Source organism: Crocuta crocuta, unplaced genomic scaffold (genome assembly GCF_008692635.1).
Source record: "Crocuta crocuta isolate KB4526 unplaced genomic scaffold, BGI_CrCroc_1.0 scaffold25, whole genome shotgun sequence".
In the NCBI taxonomy this organism is placed as follows: Eukaryota; Metazoa; Chordata; class Mammalia; order Carnivora; family Hyaenidae; genus Crocuta; species Crocuta crocuta.
In genome coordinates this window covers 5,787,508-5,807,226 of record NW_027532015.1, presented here as the reverse complement: position 1 = coordinate 5,807,226, position 19,719 = coordinate 5,787,508, and the positions used below count along the sequence as shown (strand labels likewise).

At 34.6% G+C, this 19,719-nt stretch overlaps 1 protein-coding gene across 1 annotated transcript in view; it reads left to right on the top strand.

Annotated features, from left to right (window-relative positions):
* Positions 1–19,719, top strand: part of ADGB (androglobin) — a 149,790-nt gene that overhangs the window by 99,063 nt on the left and 31,008 nt on the right. The window contains exons 21-28 of the mRNA XM_077776069.1: positions 91–226; positions 721–855; positions 2,827–2,920; positions 8,325–8,459; positions 8,968–9,121; positions 12,236–12,423; positions 15,227–15,411; positions 17,295–17,494. Of these exons, the coding sequence (XP_077632195.1) occupies positions 91–226; positions 721–855; positions 2,827–2,920; positions 8,325–8,459; positions 8,968–9,121; positions 12,236–12,423; positions 15,227–15,411; positions 17,295–17,494 (1,227 nt within the window). The remainder of the gene's footprint in view (positions 1–90; positions 227–720; positions 856–2,826; positions 2,921–8,324; positions 8,460–8,967; positions 9,122–12,235; positions 12,424–15,226; positions 15,412–17,294; positions 17,495–19,719) is intronic.

Here is a 19,719-nt window from a genome sequence, read left to right as displayed (position 1 = left end):
ACAGTATCTAAAGTTCTTTAGAGCCTCTCTGGCTAGGCCATAGCATTTTCCTGGTTTAAAAAATGTACTAATGTATTTTATCTTTTTCAGGTTTTTCATATTTCTTTATGGCGCTTAATGAAAAAAACTCAAGTAGCAAAACTTCCTCCCAACTTTAAATTTGCCTTCCGTGCTTTGGTTCTGGATTTAGAGTTACTTGATTCCTCCTTAGAAGACGCTTCTTTAGGTACTGAATAATTTTAGATATTTGTTTGACAAAGGAATTTCTAGCCTTATATAAGACAAACAATTTGAGAAAAGCCCAAAGTTTTTGTGGCATAAGACTCTGTACTGACAGGCGGAGAATTCAAGCCGTGCCCTGGGAAGCCCATGGGCTCCAAGAATCTGCCATGTGTCCACAACCTCACAACTCAACCTTCTTCTTCTGGCTGTCCCTATGCCATTTAAACATTTTCTTTAAATTTTGAGAGAAACGGCTCACCACGTCCACAGAAGAATGAATAGTGCGTAGCTCACTCGGGTGTCAATGTTTAGTGTTCCCCTTCTCCAGAAAGTTTACATTCTATAAAAGGACCACCTGCAGAGCACAATCTAAAATATAAAGACAAATTTATCGTTGTGGCACTTTCTATGTCAGGGGACTTCAGCAGTTAAAAGCATTGAAAATTTAGGAAGGGATTAAATCTAACCCTCAATCCTGAGGTTTTCTCTTTCCAGCAGAATGGGTAGACGTGAAATACAGTGTACCGGTAAGTGATAAAGAATATTCTCCTGAGGAAGTAGCAGCAGCAATTAAAATCCAAGCCATGTGGAGAGGAACTTATGTCAGATTACTTATGAAAGCTAGAACACCAGGTATGATTTTTCTATCAGTTATAAAATGCCCTTGTGTATGTAAGAATGAATATTTGTGTGTTAATGAAAAGCATTTTGGAGTTCTCTTACTTTATGATTTGGCTATTTTTTTTTTAATTTTATAAATACTAAAATGCTTTGAGATCAGAATGCGTGCCAGCTCACTCACTCTTGTTTTCAGAATTTAGCACAGTGCATGGCACAGAGTAAGCATACAACAAATATGTGCTTGAAGAATGAATGAGTGAGTGAATGATCAGCTATGGTTTCCCAGTCTATTATGAGTTCTTTAAAAGATCTGCTTCTTTATATATCTCCAAAGCCTAGCAGAATGCCACAATACTCAACTTCAACTAAGCCATGGATGTTTTTACATTTCTAAACCATTTTTCAAAGAAATGAATGAATGAGTAAATGAATGAATTGGATGAAAGAAGCTTTCACGTATCCATGTGACATATATTTAGAAAGCACAGAATGCGTTTGAAGTGTATTCTATTAAATCAACTTATTTGTTTATATATAATAAACTGTTTTTGTGAAAAGGCTTATTTTATTTTAGCTTTTAATCAGTTTAAAACAAAACACTGCAGAGGTACACATCATATTTAACCATTTTTATTCTGCAATTTTTGTTGATATTTCCATGAGAAAAGCCTCATTTCCAATAGAATTAATTCTTTGTATATAATGAAACATTTTGTTGTGAAGTGTTTCTATTTGAAGTATTTAATGAGAATAATCAAAATGTTCACATCAGCAGTAAACACTGCAGATACACAAATGTAAAATAAATAAACCACATTGTAGGGGCACCTGGGTGAGTCAGTTGGTTAAGCCTCCAACTTTTGCTCAAGTGATGATCTCACAGTTTGTGGGTTTGAGCCCCGTGTGGGACTCTGTGCTGACAGTGTGGAGACAGTGCAGAGGCTGCTTTGGGTTCTCTGTCTCCCTCTATCTCTGCCCCTTCCCCGATCCCGTATGCAAGTATCCTGTATGCAAGTATGCATAAATAAACAAGTAAACATTAAAAAAAGTAAACAACATTGTATAGTTGTGTGATGGAAAAAATATACTGTTGCTTGGTTTTGAAATTATTCTATTAGAAAAAGTAAAGATAAATATATCAAATTAAATATATAGTAAAATATCCATTTTGTTGTCCACATATTCTGTAAAAATTATATTCAAGCAATGATTTTCTTTCTCTTTTTAGAGACAAAAACTTGAACATTTTAATGTTTTAGTAGTTGTTTGCATTACTTTCATGCAATGGATATTTATTGAATAACTTGGGCGCACAGCACTGTTCTAAATTCTGACCTTTTTCAAGTCACTTAAACTGACAGAGTTTCTGCTTTGATGGATCTGTGTTCCAGTGGGGGTAGGCATATAAGAGGCAAGTAAATATATTAAGATACCAATTTCAGATACTGGTAAGTACTGTGAGGAAATTAAAATAGGATAATTTAGGGGAAAATGTCAGTTTCTGGCATGTTAAATTTGAGCCATTTACTATGGATTTGCAATTTTCTTGCCAAATCACCTACTCCCAGACCAAGGTGGATTATGGAATGGAACTTTAGTGGAATCCCATTATCCACTGTTTCTTTTTTTGAAAAATGGTTGATTTTTTTTTCTGACATCAGAGCTCTCATAAGGAACTTTTGGTGTGATAAAAGATCTCCTGATATAAAACTCTTTGATGACAATCTTCAATTAGATCAAAGAGCACTTTATCATTTTTACACTAAAGATGAAGTGAAACAGCATAAAATGGTGAGCATAGCTGTTGGCAAGGAAGTTCATAGCTTTATATTTTTAACACGATTTTGCTGCTAATAAAGCCTATCGCTTTGGATAGCACCTCATGAATTTCAGCTTCTTTATCTGTAAAAGGAGGGTTTTGAACAAGATGATCTTTCAGGCTCTTACAGCTTTTCTATTGCTATTTTTAATGGTTATTTTTAGACACAAAGGAAAATACCAGTGTTGCAGATATTCTTCAAAAAGTTTGGGCTATACTGGAACCTAATACAGAACAGTATGCAGTTTCTCTCTTAAGGTAAAGCAATATAATGAATTTTTTAAATTACAGGATCTTTGTGTCCTGTAAGTTCCTCTTCAAATGTGACCACGTTCATTGAATTTTCCTAATCACATACTACTGCTTCTGAACTTCTACAATACTTCTGAAACATTTCTATGCTGCTTACTATTTTTGGTTTGTCTTAATTATACTTAAACTCTAGGCAGAAAGCCTCTGCTCTCTTGAGCAAAGTTTCTTGAAGTCTGTGGTGTGGAGATGACCAAGGTCAGAGTTTCTGGGGGAGGGGATTCCAGAAAACAATTACAGTTGTCATTTGAAATATCTGGAGGTCAACACTCTAAAAATAGAGGTAAACCAAAAGTAGACTGAGCCTCAGCTAAACTGTACTATAGCCACAAACCATATCTGAGAGACATGATAATCTGAGCAAAACTAAGAGAAATAATAATATATATAATTTACACACACACACACGCACACACACACATAAAAGTAGACCTCCTGGTGATGGAGTTAGTGAACAAAATCTCAAAAGTTAACTATAATGGAAATGCCAAAGAAAATAAAGAATAAGGAGAAAATAGATCAAATATTTAGATTAATAAAGCACAGTCAAATAGAAATAACATAAATGAAGATTTTAACAACTAATATTAAAACTTATTAGTGGATTTGGGGCACCAGGGTGGCTGAGTCGGTTAAGTGTCCAGCTCTTGATTTTGGCTCAGGTTCTGATCTCAAATTTCATGAGATCGAACCCTGCATCAGGCTTTGCACTGAAAGTGCAGGGAATGGGATTCTCTCTTCCTCCCTTTTTCTGCCCCTCTTCCCCTCTTTCTCTTTCAAAATAAATAAATAAACTTAAAAAAAACCTTTTTGGTGGGTTTAACAGAAGATTTGTCAGAACAGAAGAAAAGATTGGTGAACTTGAACTTGGAGACAGAGCAATAGAAAAGTATCCAAACTGAAGCATAGAGGAAAGTGAGTAGGAAATAAGAAAAGAGCATAAGGGACATGTGGAATATGTTCAGAAAGTTTGCTATTGTAATTGTAGCCCCAGAATGTAAAAAGATAATGGCTGAGACCTTTCCCAAACTCCTAAAACACATGAACTCATTTTTTTTCTGGAGACTCTGCATGCAAACCCCATGCAGAAAGGATACAAACAAAAGAACATCTAGACTCACAGTAGTCAAACTACTGAAAAACAAAGGCTGAGAGAAAAACCTTCAAAGAGCCAGAAATTTAATGCATATTATCTTCAAAGGGCAATCAACCAATAGCTACATATACGAGTAAATTTCATGACCTTAGCAATGAAAAATGTAGAAATTGGGTAAAAGGTTTTAAAGAGTTCTAACGTTATAGCATTATTTCAGAAATGGTATAAGTAATAATTCAGATGAAACTCTAACGGGAGGGATGCATAGTATCCTTTCTAGCAATATGCTAATGAACCAACTAATGATTGTAAGAAGAATAAGATTAATCTCACAAATCTCCTAGAGAACAGAAAAGGAGGAAACATTAACCAATTCATAATCTTGATTTAAAAAATTCAACAAAGGCAGAAAGAAAATGAAATTGCAAACCAATCACCCTCTTGAAATTGCCATCCAATCACTTATTTTTTAATGTTTTATTTACTTCTGAGAGACAAAGAGAGACAGCATGAGCAAGGGAGGGTCAGAGAGAGAGAGCAAGACTCAGAATCTGAAATAGGCTCCAGGCTCTGAGTTAGCTGTCAGCACACAGCTCTATGCGGGGCTCGAACCCACGAACCGTGAGATCATGACCTGAGCCGAAGTCGGACATCCAACCGACTGAGCCACTCAGGCACCCCATAATCACCTTTTTTAATAGGTGCAAAAATATGGAATAAAATATTAGCAAATCGACATTGGAATTAAATAAAAAGGATAATATCTTATAATCAAGTGGGTCTCCCAATCTTAGACATAAAATGGTGGTTTAATATTAGAAAACTTGTCATTTTAATTCATTGCATTAACAGGGAAATGAAAAAAATCATTTGGTCCTGCAGATAGGTTAAGGGAAAAAAAAACATTTGATAGTATTTAACACAAATTGAAAATTTTTTGTTGTTGTTTTTAGAAAAATTAGACTGGAGAAGTCTTTCACTAATGTGTTATTGGTATCCAGTATTTTCAAAACTTACTACAAACATGATTAGTGGTAAAATTTTGAAAGCTTTTTCTCAACTTTAGAAATGAGACAAAAACGTCTGCCTGACTACTTCCATTCAAGATGATCCTCGAATAATTCTGAGAAGCACAAAATGGCAATAAAGCAAAATAAAAGTTATTAGTATTTGAAGGGAAAACATAAAACCGCCACTGTTTATAGATAATGAGACTGTATATGTAGAAAGTTTTTTTAAAAATCTGCAGAAAAATTATTAGAATTAATGACAGAATTAAGCAAAGTTGCTGGATACGAAGTCAATATAAAATAACAATTGGATTTCCACTTATAGTAAGAGACCAATAGAAAATTATGTATGAAAATATATAAAAATTTTAAATAACCTAAAAATAATGAGAAAAATCTCACAGTGGACCAAATATAAAAATTTTAAACACAGAAAATAAATCCAAATCTTTATAGTGTTTGTGTAACTCTGAGAGTGAGTCTCATTCATCGCTCCCTAATCCTGGCTCACAGATACTGTCAATACCTGACCATCCAGCTTGACTAACATTTTGCTCCAGCACATATTTTCTAAAAGGGCAACTCTCAGGATGCCTGGATGGCTCAGTGGGTTGGGTGTCTGACTCTGGACCAAGTCATGGTCTCACATTCCATGAGTTCAAGCCCTGCATTGGATCTGTGCTGACAGCCTAGAGCCTGGAGCCTGTTCCAGATTCTGTGTCTCCCTCTCTCTCTCTCTCTCTCTGACCCTCCCCCGCTCACACTCTGTCTCTTACAAAAATAAATAAACAATAAAAATATTTAAAAGGGCAACTCTTTTGCCTAAGATTCCAGTTGAATGGACACAAAGAAAGGACACAACCCTTCTTCTCTAACCTGCCTTTGCACTGTGGAGAAGATCTCTGGGCCAGAAATTCCATGTAGTTTTCATGTAAACGAAGTGTCAAAAACACAAGCTACCCTATTTGGGAGTTGATGTATTTGAGGTGTAGGTGTCTCTGAAACACAAGAAGAACTATATCGGGGGCTCCTATTCTCTCCAGGTGCTCTTTCCACCATGGCCAAGAGCATTTCTTAGAAATTCAGTGAATATCCAATACAGAGGTCATACTCTTTCATAGTTTGAGTTCTAGACCCACATCTTTCAGATGGATGAAACTGATATGGCTGACTGTTCTTTAAATTTAAATACGGGGAGATCCAAAGCTACCTCCTCATCCTAGCTGGATTCTCTTATTTGGTCAAAAGCCCATCTTTCAGTATAAGACCTAATACTAACCACAGCTATATCATCAGATGTGTAACCTGGGGCAAAGTCTCTTATTCTTTCTGAAGTTAAAATTAAAATTTTATTAATAATATTTAATATAGGGAAATAATTTTAATATAGGGAAAATATGTACCTCATGTACTATTCCTTTATAAGGATGTAAAGATAAATTAGAGTAACATAGGAAAAGTACTTAGCACAAGCAACAAATTGAGTCATTACAGAACATTAGCTATTATCAATACTGCTTTATTATTACTACTGAATGAGAAACTTTGAGGTCCTGGAGCTTAGGCTTACATCCTGAGATCTTAAGGGGCAAAACTTCCTCAAGTGAACTATAGGCAAGGCTCAGTTTATGGATATAACTTTCTTCCTGTCCTAGGATGCAAAGTTAAAATCTTTCAAGTCTGTCAGGAATATTTCTCCCGGTCATTGAAGATATCCTATACAGTATATCAGGATTTTGATGGCCCTATATGCATTAGAATATCCCAAGGTTTATGAAAAAGTGTGAAATGTATAATGGGAATAGTAACTGGAATTATCTTAGAATGGTGGCTGGTCCCATTGTAGTCAATTCCCGAGGTAGCCTGCTTAGCTGCTGCTTTGGCTCAGCAAACACCTACATTTGGGTTAGGCCAGTTCCCGTGTGATTGGCAGTGGTGCTCTGCATTGAAAGACCATCACATATAGTTCTTAGTTAAGGTGATCGGGGTCTTTGTCATTTGAACTGGGATACTTTTCCAAAAGGAACAGAGGAACCACTATTAATAATTATGTCAGGATTATGAGCATACACCAGGATGCCCCAGGCAAACCAGGATATGTGGTCAATCTTGGTTCTCATGACTACCTAAAAGGCTCCCAACTCCCCCAAGGGCAAATCTATCAATTTTCTCCCATCATCAAAGACTAATGATCAAATGAAACATGTGGATTCTACCCCCATAAAACTCTCCATGGCTTTGCTTCTCACTGACAGTACAGGTAACTCGTCTGCCTTCTGGAGAACAAGAAAACCTCTAGTTCTGCCTAGAGCTCTAATACAGAACCATTTTCTATAGCCATGATGGCTTCCATTCCAGCTAATTCCATCGACATTATTCCAATGACCCTAGATTCCTGGTGCTACTGAAGCTAGATCCAGTTCCTAGCAGAGTGGGAGGGTAAGGACATAAGGATCGTTCACATCACTTTCATCATGCTCTGAGATATGCCACAGCCTTCCAGGAGGAAACATGGAGAAACCTCTACCCATAATTCTTTTAGCCAGTTGCATACACCATACTCTTCTGGGCCAGAAATCATGTAGAAGGAAAACTCTGACATTCTCCCTTTGTTCATGTCCTTAGTGTTTTGTTTGTTTGTTTGAATCTTTCTTTGCAAATCCATTCCTTACTTTATTTATTTCTTTAACAGTTTATTGTCAAATTGGTTTCCATATAACACCCAGTACTCATCCCAAAAAGTGCCCTCTTCCATGCCCATCACCCCCCTTCCCCTCACCCCCAACCCCATCAGACCTCAGTTTGTTTTGAGCATTCCCATTCCTTACTTTAAACTATATTTTGGTATCAATTCCTTATGTCATTTCCAGACTTTCAGTGACCTGCACCCAGTTTTATTGCTACTTTTCCTGTTCCTCTTTTTCCTACCCTTATAGTTTGAGTTTTGGTGCTGATTTCCTACCCAGAAATGTTAATTACTTTCTTAATCATGAATTAAATTCACCTTTGATTAAGAACTTCAGATAGCTTTAGAGATCATTGAGAGACATCCTTCATGGTTGACCTGGAGTGGGCTCCCCTACTTGGGGGCCATGCACCATGAGTCCTCAGCCTTTGACTAAGGACTCAATCCAGCCAACAGCAGACTGTGGTATTTTTTGCTATGTTGCCTATTTATTTTTGGAAATAAAGTTTATTTTAGAAGCTACCTTTGTCGTTGCAACTTAAACTATTTTTACATTTCTAGACTAATGTTTAAAAGCAAGTGCAAGTCTGTTGAATCTTATCCATGCTATCAAGATGAAGAAACTAAAGTTGTTTTTGCTGACTATACTGTGACTTATGCAGACCAGCCACCAAATAGTTGGTTTATAGTATTCAGGTGAGGCTATCATAAATTGTCATATGATGTCACCTTTGAATGGCATGCAATATTCATATGTATAGTTTTATTTATGGTTAGTGGTGAAAATACAAACTTTTAGGTTGCTTTCACAAGTTAGCACTTCTTCCCCACCTGCTACACATTATTAAGATATTATAGGAATTTTTATCCATGTTTCTTTAAATAAAATATGAAGAATATGAAGTTAATTATTAGAAATTTTATGTGTATTATAAAAATATAATAAATAGATGTGCTTCTTATATAGAAATAATTTCATTTTTAAGTAATACTATTAGGTAAAAGCCACAAGTTACTTATAGAATTGGATTTTTAAAGGGTTTGCATTTATATGGCAAAGTATATTAATAACTAAAAAACAAATATGTACACTTTGTTATTTGAAACTTTACACTTCCTTTTTTTTATTTCTTGGCATTAAATCTAATTTCAAACTCATTTTACTATTCATGTCAAGAGAAAGTTCATGCTTTTGTAATTACAGAGAAACATTTTTGGTTCCTCAAGACATGATTTTGCTTCCCAAAGTATATACCACCCTTCCAGTCTGCATGCTGCATATTGTTAATAATGACACAATGGAACAAGTGCCAAAGGTGTTCCAAAAAGTGGTGCCTTATCATTATACCAAGAATAAGGTAGGTGAAAATGTATTCTCCCCATATGATACAATAACAGTGAGAAGTCAGCACCTTGCAAGATTCCAGGAGAAGGTAGACCAGATGTGCTTTCAATCTACTTAACAGAGGAATAAGAGTCCTGGTCTTTTTCTACAAAAGCCCCATTTATTTGACCGCCTTAGGTACTTAACATGAGTGCTAGAACATTTGCCTCTCAGCTCTCAGTTTTTCTTCTCTCCAAAGAAAGTATGACCAAAGTAAAGCATTGGAAATTCTTATTAAAGTCATAAAATCATATAAACTCTTAAAATGGAAATGGAGCTAAAGGATTCATTTAGTCCTGTTATTTGATCAAATCAGCGGGTCGCCTCAGTTTCCCTCTGGATTTTTATTCTATCCCTAAATATTTCAGAAGATTGTGATTACATGGCCACTCCTTACCCACCACCCCTGGGGATTTCTAGGGCTGCAAAATTTCCTTAAAACACACTTGACACCTTATTCCTGCTGGATGGTAAACTTTAATCTCTGATGATCACTCAAATCATGTTGCCTCTCTATTTGAATCTCATCTTTGTGTTTTTGGCTATTTTCTCTAAGAGGGAAGGATAACAAAAGGTAGTATATACCTACTCTGCAAGTTGGGACATTTTTTTTTCTAATCCTTCATTCTTTGGCTGGATGATTTTGAATCTTTTCATTTTTCTTTTTGAGCTATGGCTGTAATTGACTTTGAAAGTTCATTTCAGCTTACAATTCTGCGAATTATTTTGCACAAATTAAAACATGAATACTAGTTTATAGGAGTGAATAGTAAATTTTTTAAAAATACTAACTCCATAAAAAACCTAACAGCTCTTTTGAGTAGTTTTAGGGCTTAAAAATATGAATAAAAAATTTTTAAGACTTCATTACAAGTTTTAGTAATAAATAAGAGCAGTTTTACGTTCACAACAAAATTGACAGGCAAGTACAGAGATTTCTCATAATTGTCCTGCCCCCACACATGCATAACCTCCCCCAGTATCAACAAGCCCCACCAGAGTGCCACATTTATTACACTGATCACTCTACAATGACACATCATAACCTCCCAAAGCCTGTAGTTTACATTATGGTTCCGTGATGGTGCTGTTCATTCAAGTGGGTTTGGACAAATGTAAAATAACATGTATCCATCATTGTGGTGTCAGAAAGAGTGTGTTCACAGCCATGAAAATCCTCTGTGATCTGCCTGTGTATTCTCCCTCCTCCAGCCCCTTGCAATCCCTGACCTTTTTTCTGTCTGCCTAGATTTGCTTTCCAGAATGTCATTGAATTGGAATCTTATAGTATATAATCCTTTCAGATTGGCTTCTTTCACTTAAAAACATGCATTTACATTTTGTCCATGTCTTTTTCTGGTTTAATAGCTCATTTCTTTTTAATAACACTAGTCCATGGTCTGCATGTATCAAAGTTTATTGATTCACTTACCGAAGGACATTTTGGCTGGTTCCAAGTCATGGCAACTCTGGCTAAAGCACTTAAGAACATCTGTGTGCAGGTTTTTGTATGGACACAATTCGACTCTTCTCTGTAAATACCAAGGAGCACTATTGCTGGACTGATTAGTAAGCATATGTGTAGTTTGTAAGAAACCACCACGGTACGCTTCAAAGTATCTGCATCATTTTTTATTCCCACTAGCAGTGAATGAGAGTTCCTCTATATCCTCATCAGCATTTGATACTTCCAGTGTTGTGGATCTTCACTGTTCTAATGAGTGTGTAGTGGTATCTCATGGTTGTTTGAGTTTCTCTGATAAAGTAGGATGTGGACCACCTTTTTCCGTGCTTATTTGCCATCTGTGTATTTTCTTTGGTGACATGTCTGTTAATTTTTTTTAAACCAAATTGCTTGTTTTCTTATTGTTGAGTTTTAAGAGTTTTTGTATATTTTGGATAATGGTCCTTTATTATATGTGTCTTTTGCAAATATTTAAATATTATGTTACTGTTACTCAGAAGTCTTGAAGTTGTTTAGAATATTCAGATTCTCTCTTAAAGGCCTATTGCTGGTTTAGCTTTAGACTTTCACTTACCCATATCTATCCTACTATTTTATAACTCTCTTTTTCCTTCTTAAAATTATTTTCTGAGCCTAGACAAACACAAAATCAGAGTCATATAATTTTGTTTTGTTTCCTTAATGCATTAGTACTACAAACACATAATAATGAAAACAGCAGTAAATCTGTGCATTATACTTTGCAGGTAAAAATACTTTAGCATATATGATTTATCTTCTTTTAGTTCCTTGCCCCAAATATAATGTCAAAAGGGTTTTACTGGTGTAACAATTCTCATCTCATGAGTATTATAATTCTGGTTAATATTCCTAGATGTTTATTGCAATGTGTTGAATTCATTCTGTCTTATGTATTTCTTATTTTTGTTTCTGGACATTTAAACACTTCAAAGAGTGTCCTTTGCATCAGAAGCAAGGAATCCAAATCTATATTTTTCTCCCTTATTAGAAGTGTCTTGGAGCACCTGGGTGGCTCAGTAGGTTGATCATCCAACTTCAGCTCAGGTCATGATCTCACAGTTTGAGAGTTCCAGCCCCATGTTGGGCTCTGTGCGGACAGCTCAGAGCCTGGAGCCTACTTCGTACTCTGTGTCTCCCTCAGTATACTGAGTATACTTGATAGCTTAACTGCAGTTTGGCATTTCAAGGGAACTACACTTCCCTGAGCACTCCTGCTTTTCTCACCTTGTAAATAAAAAACAGGGAAATCAAGTAGGAGGTTATTGGGATACTCTAGGATTATGTGATAACAAAAATCTGCCTAAGGAAGCATTAAAAGAATTGAAGGGAAGAAATCCTTTACCAGTGTTACACACTTTGTGTTATAGATTGGGAACCACACAAACAGAAGTGTTAGAGTTCCTCATCTTTTCCGAAAACTTATAAGATGGGACTTTCTAAAAGGGATTTCAAAACCTAATGCTAGTAATTTTCATTTATCAAGAGGTCTAGGATATTTACATATATCAAGGTAATAAAGCATTTAATACTGTGAAGCCATATGTTGTAGATTTGAGAGACCAGTAATGGTGTGACTTACTTCTATCTAATTCTTTCCTCTAGAAAGGCTACACATTCGTGGCTGAAGCATTTACTGGTGACACATATGTATTGTCCTCACGATGGAAACTACGCCTCATTGGCTCTTATACTCCACTCCCATGCCTATCTCGAGACTCCCCATCCAATACCTTCACCATAAAGGAAATCAGAGATTACTACATACCCAATGATAAGAAAATTTTATTCAGGTATAAGTATATGACAAGAGGGAAAAACCTGAAATTGGCATTTTTTGGCCACCAGATAGGTGCTGACATATTGTCCTTCAGTGACTGCGGCCAGAGATACACAGGCCTCTAGATACACAGGGCTCTGGGCTTGACTACAGCTAATTATAAAGATGTAAATATATTATTAAGGAAGTAGGGCACCTGGATGATTCAGTCGGTTGAGCATCTGACTTGTTATTTTGGCTCAAGTCATGATCTCACAGTTCATAAGCTCAAGCCTTACATTGGGCACCACGCTGACAACACAGAACCTACTTGAGACTCTCTCTCTCTTCCTCTCTCTCTGCTCCTACCCTGCATGTGCTCTCTCTCTCTCTCTCTCAAAATAAAAATAAATAAACTTTAAAAAAAAGGAAGTAAATGTCACCTGTAATCAAACAACCTAGAAATGATCACCGTTAGTAACCTATTGTACTTTCTTAGAGTGTTTTATTCTAGTCACAATTTATCATTATTAAAAGCATAGCATAATTTAAGTTTTGTTAATTAACTTTTAATGTCTTAAAAATAAATGTTTATTCATTTTTGAGAGAGAGGGTGAGTGGGGGAGGGGCGAAGAGCGAGGAAGACAGAAGATACGAAGAGGGCTCTGTGCTAACAACAGTGAGCCCAGTGTGGGGCTGGAACTCAGAACTGTGAGATCATGACCTGAGCTGAAGTCAGACAATCAACTAAGCCATCCAGGTGCCCCCATAATCTGACCTTTTTACTTAACATTACAGTGTACTTACTTACCAGTGCCATTAAGACATTTTGTAAACTCTTGATTACATAGTAATCATTTGTATGAATATACAACAATTTGTGGTAATTTTTTGTTTTTAGTACAAATTTCACGTGTCTATATTTGCCACACTATTAATAGAGATATGATAGGCACATTTTATTATAAATATTAAAGTAAATTATTGATTATTATATAAATATGTATTATTTTGAAGAGATTATATGTTTTAAAGATTTGATATGTATTGGTAAATTTGTCTTTTAAAGAAACACCTAAGTCTATTTGACAATATATGCACAAATATAATTTATTGTATTTTGGCTGATTTTTGCCTCTAATTCTTATTTATTTGTATTAGAATTTTTTTAATTTTACTTAAAAAATTGTTTATTTATTTTTGAGAGAGAGAGAGAGAGACAGAGAGACAGAGTGTGAGCAGGGGAGGGGCAGACAGAGAAGGAGACACAGAATCTGAAACAGGCTCCAGGCTCTGAACTGTCAGCATAGAGCATGGACTGCAAGATCATGACCTAAGCTGAAGTTGGATGCTTAACTGACTGAACCATCCATGTGCCCCTTTATTTATTTTTATTTTAAAACTTTTTTTCTTTTAAAAAACATGCATACATTTTTGCAATGTAAAATATTCAGTAGTAAAATTAAATTACAGAACAGTATATAGTATATCTCAAGCATATGTTTTATTTTTATACTTCTTTATATATTTTATATTTAGCTAAAAGTTTAGAAAGAATACTAAAAGAAAACATGTGAACTGAAGGTAATAGAAGGAGCAAAAATTCTCTTTTTAATCCATCTACCTCTTGTCCTATATCTGCATATTGGCTATTAGAAAGCAAGGGAATAAAGAAAATAAGTAGGAGGAAAATACACCAGCAATTAAAAATGACAATTGTGATAAGATATTTTAACTACTCTGATAGGAAACCATTGTATCACATTGCAGGACCACTAATAGACTAAGAAGTGGTATTTAACCCAATACCTAAATTAGTCCTACAAGCTGGTCCCAAAGCTGTCAAGCAGAGTGGGGGGAAGGTGTGGAGGGAACTGCCTCATAAGCATATGTGAGATTTCAGAAATTAAAGAGTGTGTGACCTTTTCAGGGAACTGAAGATACTTGTTTGCAAAGTGGAGTTCTAGGGGGCGATGGCAAGCAGTAAGGCCAGAAAGGTTGGAAAAGCCCTTTCCTAAAGGGCCTCATAAGGCAAGAGATTTAGATTTCACCTTAAAGGCAACAATGCCCACTCTCCCTCTCTTTCTCTTTCTCAAAATAAATAAAAGAAATAAACTTAAAAAAAATGAGGAGGTTTAAGATACAGGAGAAAAAGGATACACAGAAAAGCAAATTTATAGACAAATTGGAAGTTGATAGGGTCCTGAACATTTATGAAGATTCACCTAAAATAGTAAAAAAACAAAAACAAAACAACAACCAAAAAAAAAAAATAAACCAAGATAAAAGAAACAAACAAACAAAAAAACACACCAAGAACCTCCTCAGTAGCAGTAAGGGAGAGGTTTGGATGGCAATATACTACACATTTTTTCTTTTTGTAAAAGGTTCCTAACCTGCATGGTCAAGAGTATAGGCGGTGGGTACTAATTTTGATTTCTCTGTATTTCTATGAGTCAAAGAAAACATAGTAAACGATGTAAGCTTTGAAGGATGCTGTTGTCCAACAGGAGAGGAGGGTATAATGGAAAGCTCTGATGTGTCAGTGGTTTGCAGATCTATCATGTTTTATAAGTGCTTATCATATACAAACAAAAAGTTGAATTTCCTGTTTGGGAATTGATGTTAATAAATGTCCTATACCTATTTCATTTTACCATAGTATATTGAGATCTTCTGTCAAAGTCTACAATAGCAATAATATTTCTAGGTTTTGGATCAATTTTACAAAATGGTTTTACTTTTAGATTATCATATCAGCTGATTATACAGTTTCTTTTACTGACTTAAAGGGGAGATCAATAAATTGCTTACAAGTCAAATGTTTTTCCTTATAGGTATTCAGTTAAAGTTGCTTCACCACATCCTGTTACAGTGCAGGTACGCACGTCTAAATCAGATACTTTCATCAAGCTACAGATCTTAGAAAATGAAGAAACTATTGTCAGCTCTACTGGGAAAGGCCAAGCTATAATCCCAGCAATTAACTTCTTGGGGAGTGAAAAAACTGTGAGCTCCCAATGTAAGTGTTTTTTTTTTTTAAATTTGTTATTTAGATCCATAAGTAGATATTTATCTTCACATAACTGATTTTTAAATGGTTTATTTAAGAGAAAATATTAAATAAACATTAAATCTGTAAAACCTGAAATTATAGTAAAATGTTTTTAAAAACATTGATTGCATTTGTGTGTCAAATTAGTCTCTGAAGATATTAGATAATAATAATATAATTCTTAGAATTCTGAATAAGAAATATTTTTTATTATTTTAAAAGAAGTTTTCACTGTTCTTTTATCCTTCATTCATTCTTTTTAGAAAATACTCTTATGTATTAAAATTAACAGAAGTTTTGAAGTTATTACTTTCAATGTAATAGTCACAAGAACTATTAATTCATAAAGTAAAATTATTTCTGAAATAATGGAAAACAGAGTTACTGAGGAATATATTCAGTTATTTTAGTAACTTGATTCTGACCATAAAGATAATACATTTCCCAGTGTAGAAAATTTTGAAACAGAAAGTTATAAACAAGAAAACAAGAAATCCCTTGTGCTTTTCCTGAATACTGCCATTGTGTTTTTTTTAAATAATTGACTATATCTTATCGTTGACCTTTGCATAACAATTTGTAGCCAGCATCCTTCCTGAACTTTCATTCCCAATAGTGCTTATGTTGATTATCTTAAGTGTGCAAGCAACTTACTAAAAAGAACTTTTTACCTATATTCTATTGTTTGTATGTTTTTTTTCTTTTCTTTCTTTTTTAAAATAGATGCACCCAAAGAAGGCCTCTCTTTATTTTCCTTTATTAAGCCTGGAAACAATGTGCAAGTTGTCATGGTAGTTCAGGGATATTCCTTTCCAATATGAGCAAAAATTTCAAGGAGCAGAGAACTGAAGACTCTACACTGTGATCGCACAAATGTAGTGCTTTAGATAGATACAGGAGACTAGGAACTGTACTATATTAGATTAGTAAGGCCGAACTTGAGTGAAATTACAAATTAAGCAATTCTTTTGATCCTGTTTCCTTTGCTGCCATTATTTGACCTTCATCCCTGAATATACCCACAGTTGTTTTCAGTACTCAGTTCACATTACTACGTGTGGTTTTTCATTCAAATCTGCCTGCACTCCATTTATATCTTCTTTCTGGTACGTGAAAACCATCAGAGGACCATTAAATTTTGCTAGTCTGAATGATGCTCCTACTCTTTAAATTGGTTCTGTTTTCTTCACTCTAATCCACTTTACACAGATTTCATAGTTTTCTTCATGCAGGGATATCTTAATTCCAAAATGCCAGCAGGCACTTATGTGCAACTCTTCTACGGTATTTGTGGCCACTAAAGAAATAAACTCCATTGCAAAGATGTAGAAGGCTTTGAAGTGACCCAGTAACAAATCTTAAACCTAGGTCTCTTCAGGTTTTTGCTTTATCTCCTGGGAATTTTCAAGAATGTCAATACAGTTCATAGAATTTTCAGGAACAAGATCTTTACCAGTACTCATGCTATAAGGTTAATATACAATGTGTAATTTCCCACAAAATTTACAGTCTAAGAAACTGGGTCCTTGGGGATGTATTTTGGACTAGGGATAGTAAAATATTTTATTTCATATGGCTGTATAAGGCTCAGTTTTGTTGATATAACATAATTAATGTAATCAGTGGTTGCTTAGAATATGCATTGCTCTATACAAGTCACATGTTATTGTGGTAAGTTCGTTTAACACCATATTTCCAAAGCCAGTGATGTTGTTTTTTATCTCATTAAAACAAAACAAATTAACCTATTCCTCTGAGTGTCTTGTAAAAGGATATACCTAAATAGCACAGTCAGTCATAACTATGCATTTCACACATTTTAACTTAAGTGTGATATTTCTCCTATTCAGCTAGCAAGCAAATTCTCACAATGCATACTTCACCCAAGAAGGAGCAAGAATTGTACATTAAGAAGAAATCTGCCCTAGGAAGTCAGAAATCCTATAGGGGTAGACCTGCAAGTGCAATGGTAGACTCTGGTCAGCCTATTTTGGATGAGGAAACTACCAGTGTGCCCACCATAGAAGAAAATGCTAGCATGCCACAGCAGGTATATTTACATTTAAGAGAATCATTCAATGAATGGTATTGCTTCTAAAAATCTGACAAAATTATAATAATTCTCTCCATAAAAACTGTCAGTGAATTGTATATGATTTTCTTTTTTTTTTAACTTATTTTTTTAATGTTTTATTTATTTCTAGGAGAGAGAGAGAGAGACAGCGTGAGCAGGGGAGGGTCAGAGAGAGAGGGAGTCACAGACTGAAACAGGCTCCAGGCTCTGAGCTGGCAGTCAGCACAGAGCCCGACGCGGGGCTCCAACCCACGAACCGCGAGATCATGACCCAAGTGAAAGTCGGACGCTTAACTGACTAAGCCACCCAGGCCCCCCTGTATATGATTCTTTCTATATGCAGTGCCACTAGTGTAATGCCACCAGTATAAGCATAATTAAGGAACTAGGCATTATTTAATAGTTTCTCTGTGCAGGGATTTTTTTAAATATATAGCAAATTTAATATACTAACCCTATAATGTAGATCTAAAAATATTATGTTACGTATGAGTTATGAGGCTCTATAATTTGGGAAAGGTCTTATATTAATAAAAACTAATTTGTATGTGACTTAAGGTTATATATATATAAATATATATATGACATACAAATATATATATTTGTATGTGACTTAAGTGTTTATGTGTATATATATATACATATATATATGTGTGTATATATATATATGACAATTCACATAATTTAAAGCAATAGAAGGAAACATAATCTGGGGCGCCTGGGTGGCTCAGTTGGTTAAGCTGACTTTGGCTCAGGTCATGATCTCACGGTTTGTGAGTTCGAGCCTCATGTCGGGCACTGTGCTGACAGCTCAGAGCCTGGAACCTGCTTCAGATTCTGTGTCTCCCTCTCTCTCTGCCCTTCCCTTGCTTGTGCTCTGTCTCTCTCCCTCTCTCAAAAATAAATTAAGATTAAAAATAATAAAAAACATAATCTATCCACTGGAAACTAACTAACTAAAATAAATAAATAAATAAGAAATAAATAAGAAAATAAAAAACCAGAAATAAATCCTAATCTAATTACAATAAATAAAAACAAATTATTAATCAATTAAAAGAAAAAACTAAAGTTAGATTAAAAAATAAGATCCAACTATAAGTAATCTAAAAGTGACACTTTTAAGCAAAAGGGCACAGAAAGTTTAAAGTTGAACTGAGAGAACTGTGATGATACATCAATATCTCAGCACATAGAATTCATGAAGGATATTGTATACAAATAAAAGGAAGAATATAGCAAGTAAAAATGACCATAACTAACATATAGCATAACCTAAGTATCAAGACTCAATGAAGAAAAAGCAAAAATGGTTTAGGACTACAGAGAAAAATAAGGTTAATTCACAGGTGAAGACTTGAATATACAACTCTATGAAACCAATAGACCAAGCTCAAAAAACATATATGATCCCTAGGGTTTGAAAGTTTTAAGCATAAGCTTAATTCTTGAGATATTTATATAGAATACTGCGCTTAATAAACTGAGACTATACTTTTCATAGCACATAAAGGAGGCCTCAATAAAAATCAAACCATATTATATAGGTGTTATCTGAACATAGTGCAATAATATAGAAGTTAGTAAATAACAGCCTAAATTCCCATAAATGTGGAAACAAAGTAAAATACGCTAAATAGTTCTTTAGTTACAAAGAACATCACAAAAGAAACCATGAATACAAAGAACGCAGTAACAACTCGAAAATACAAATAAAAATTTATAGCCACATCTAAAACAGCATTCAGTGGGATGTTCACTTTTAAATTAATTCATTAGGAAGAATGAATGATTCAAAACAAGTGAGCTAAGCTATTGAAACAAAACAGTTAGAAAAAGTGCCAAAGAATAACTCAAAGAAAACAGAAGAAAACGTTTTAATAAAAGTGAGGGTAGAAATTCATAAAATGAGAAACAAAATTTAGCAAGATTCATGAACCCTAAGCATTTTTAAAATTAGTAAGTGAACATGCTTCTTGTAAAAAGAAAAATAAAATGAAATAAAAAGAAATCAAATACAGAACCAAAACTAGATGGAGGTATAACTGCAAGAAACAGTTTTAGAAATTAAAAAACCTGTAAACTATTACACACAACTCTATGCTAGTGAATTTAAAACCTAGGACAAAAAGTTCCAAGAGTGAGAGAGGATTGTCAATGCTGCTTCAACAGAAAATAGAAAATACGAAATAATAATAATA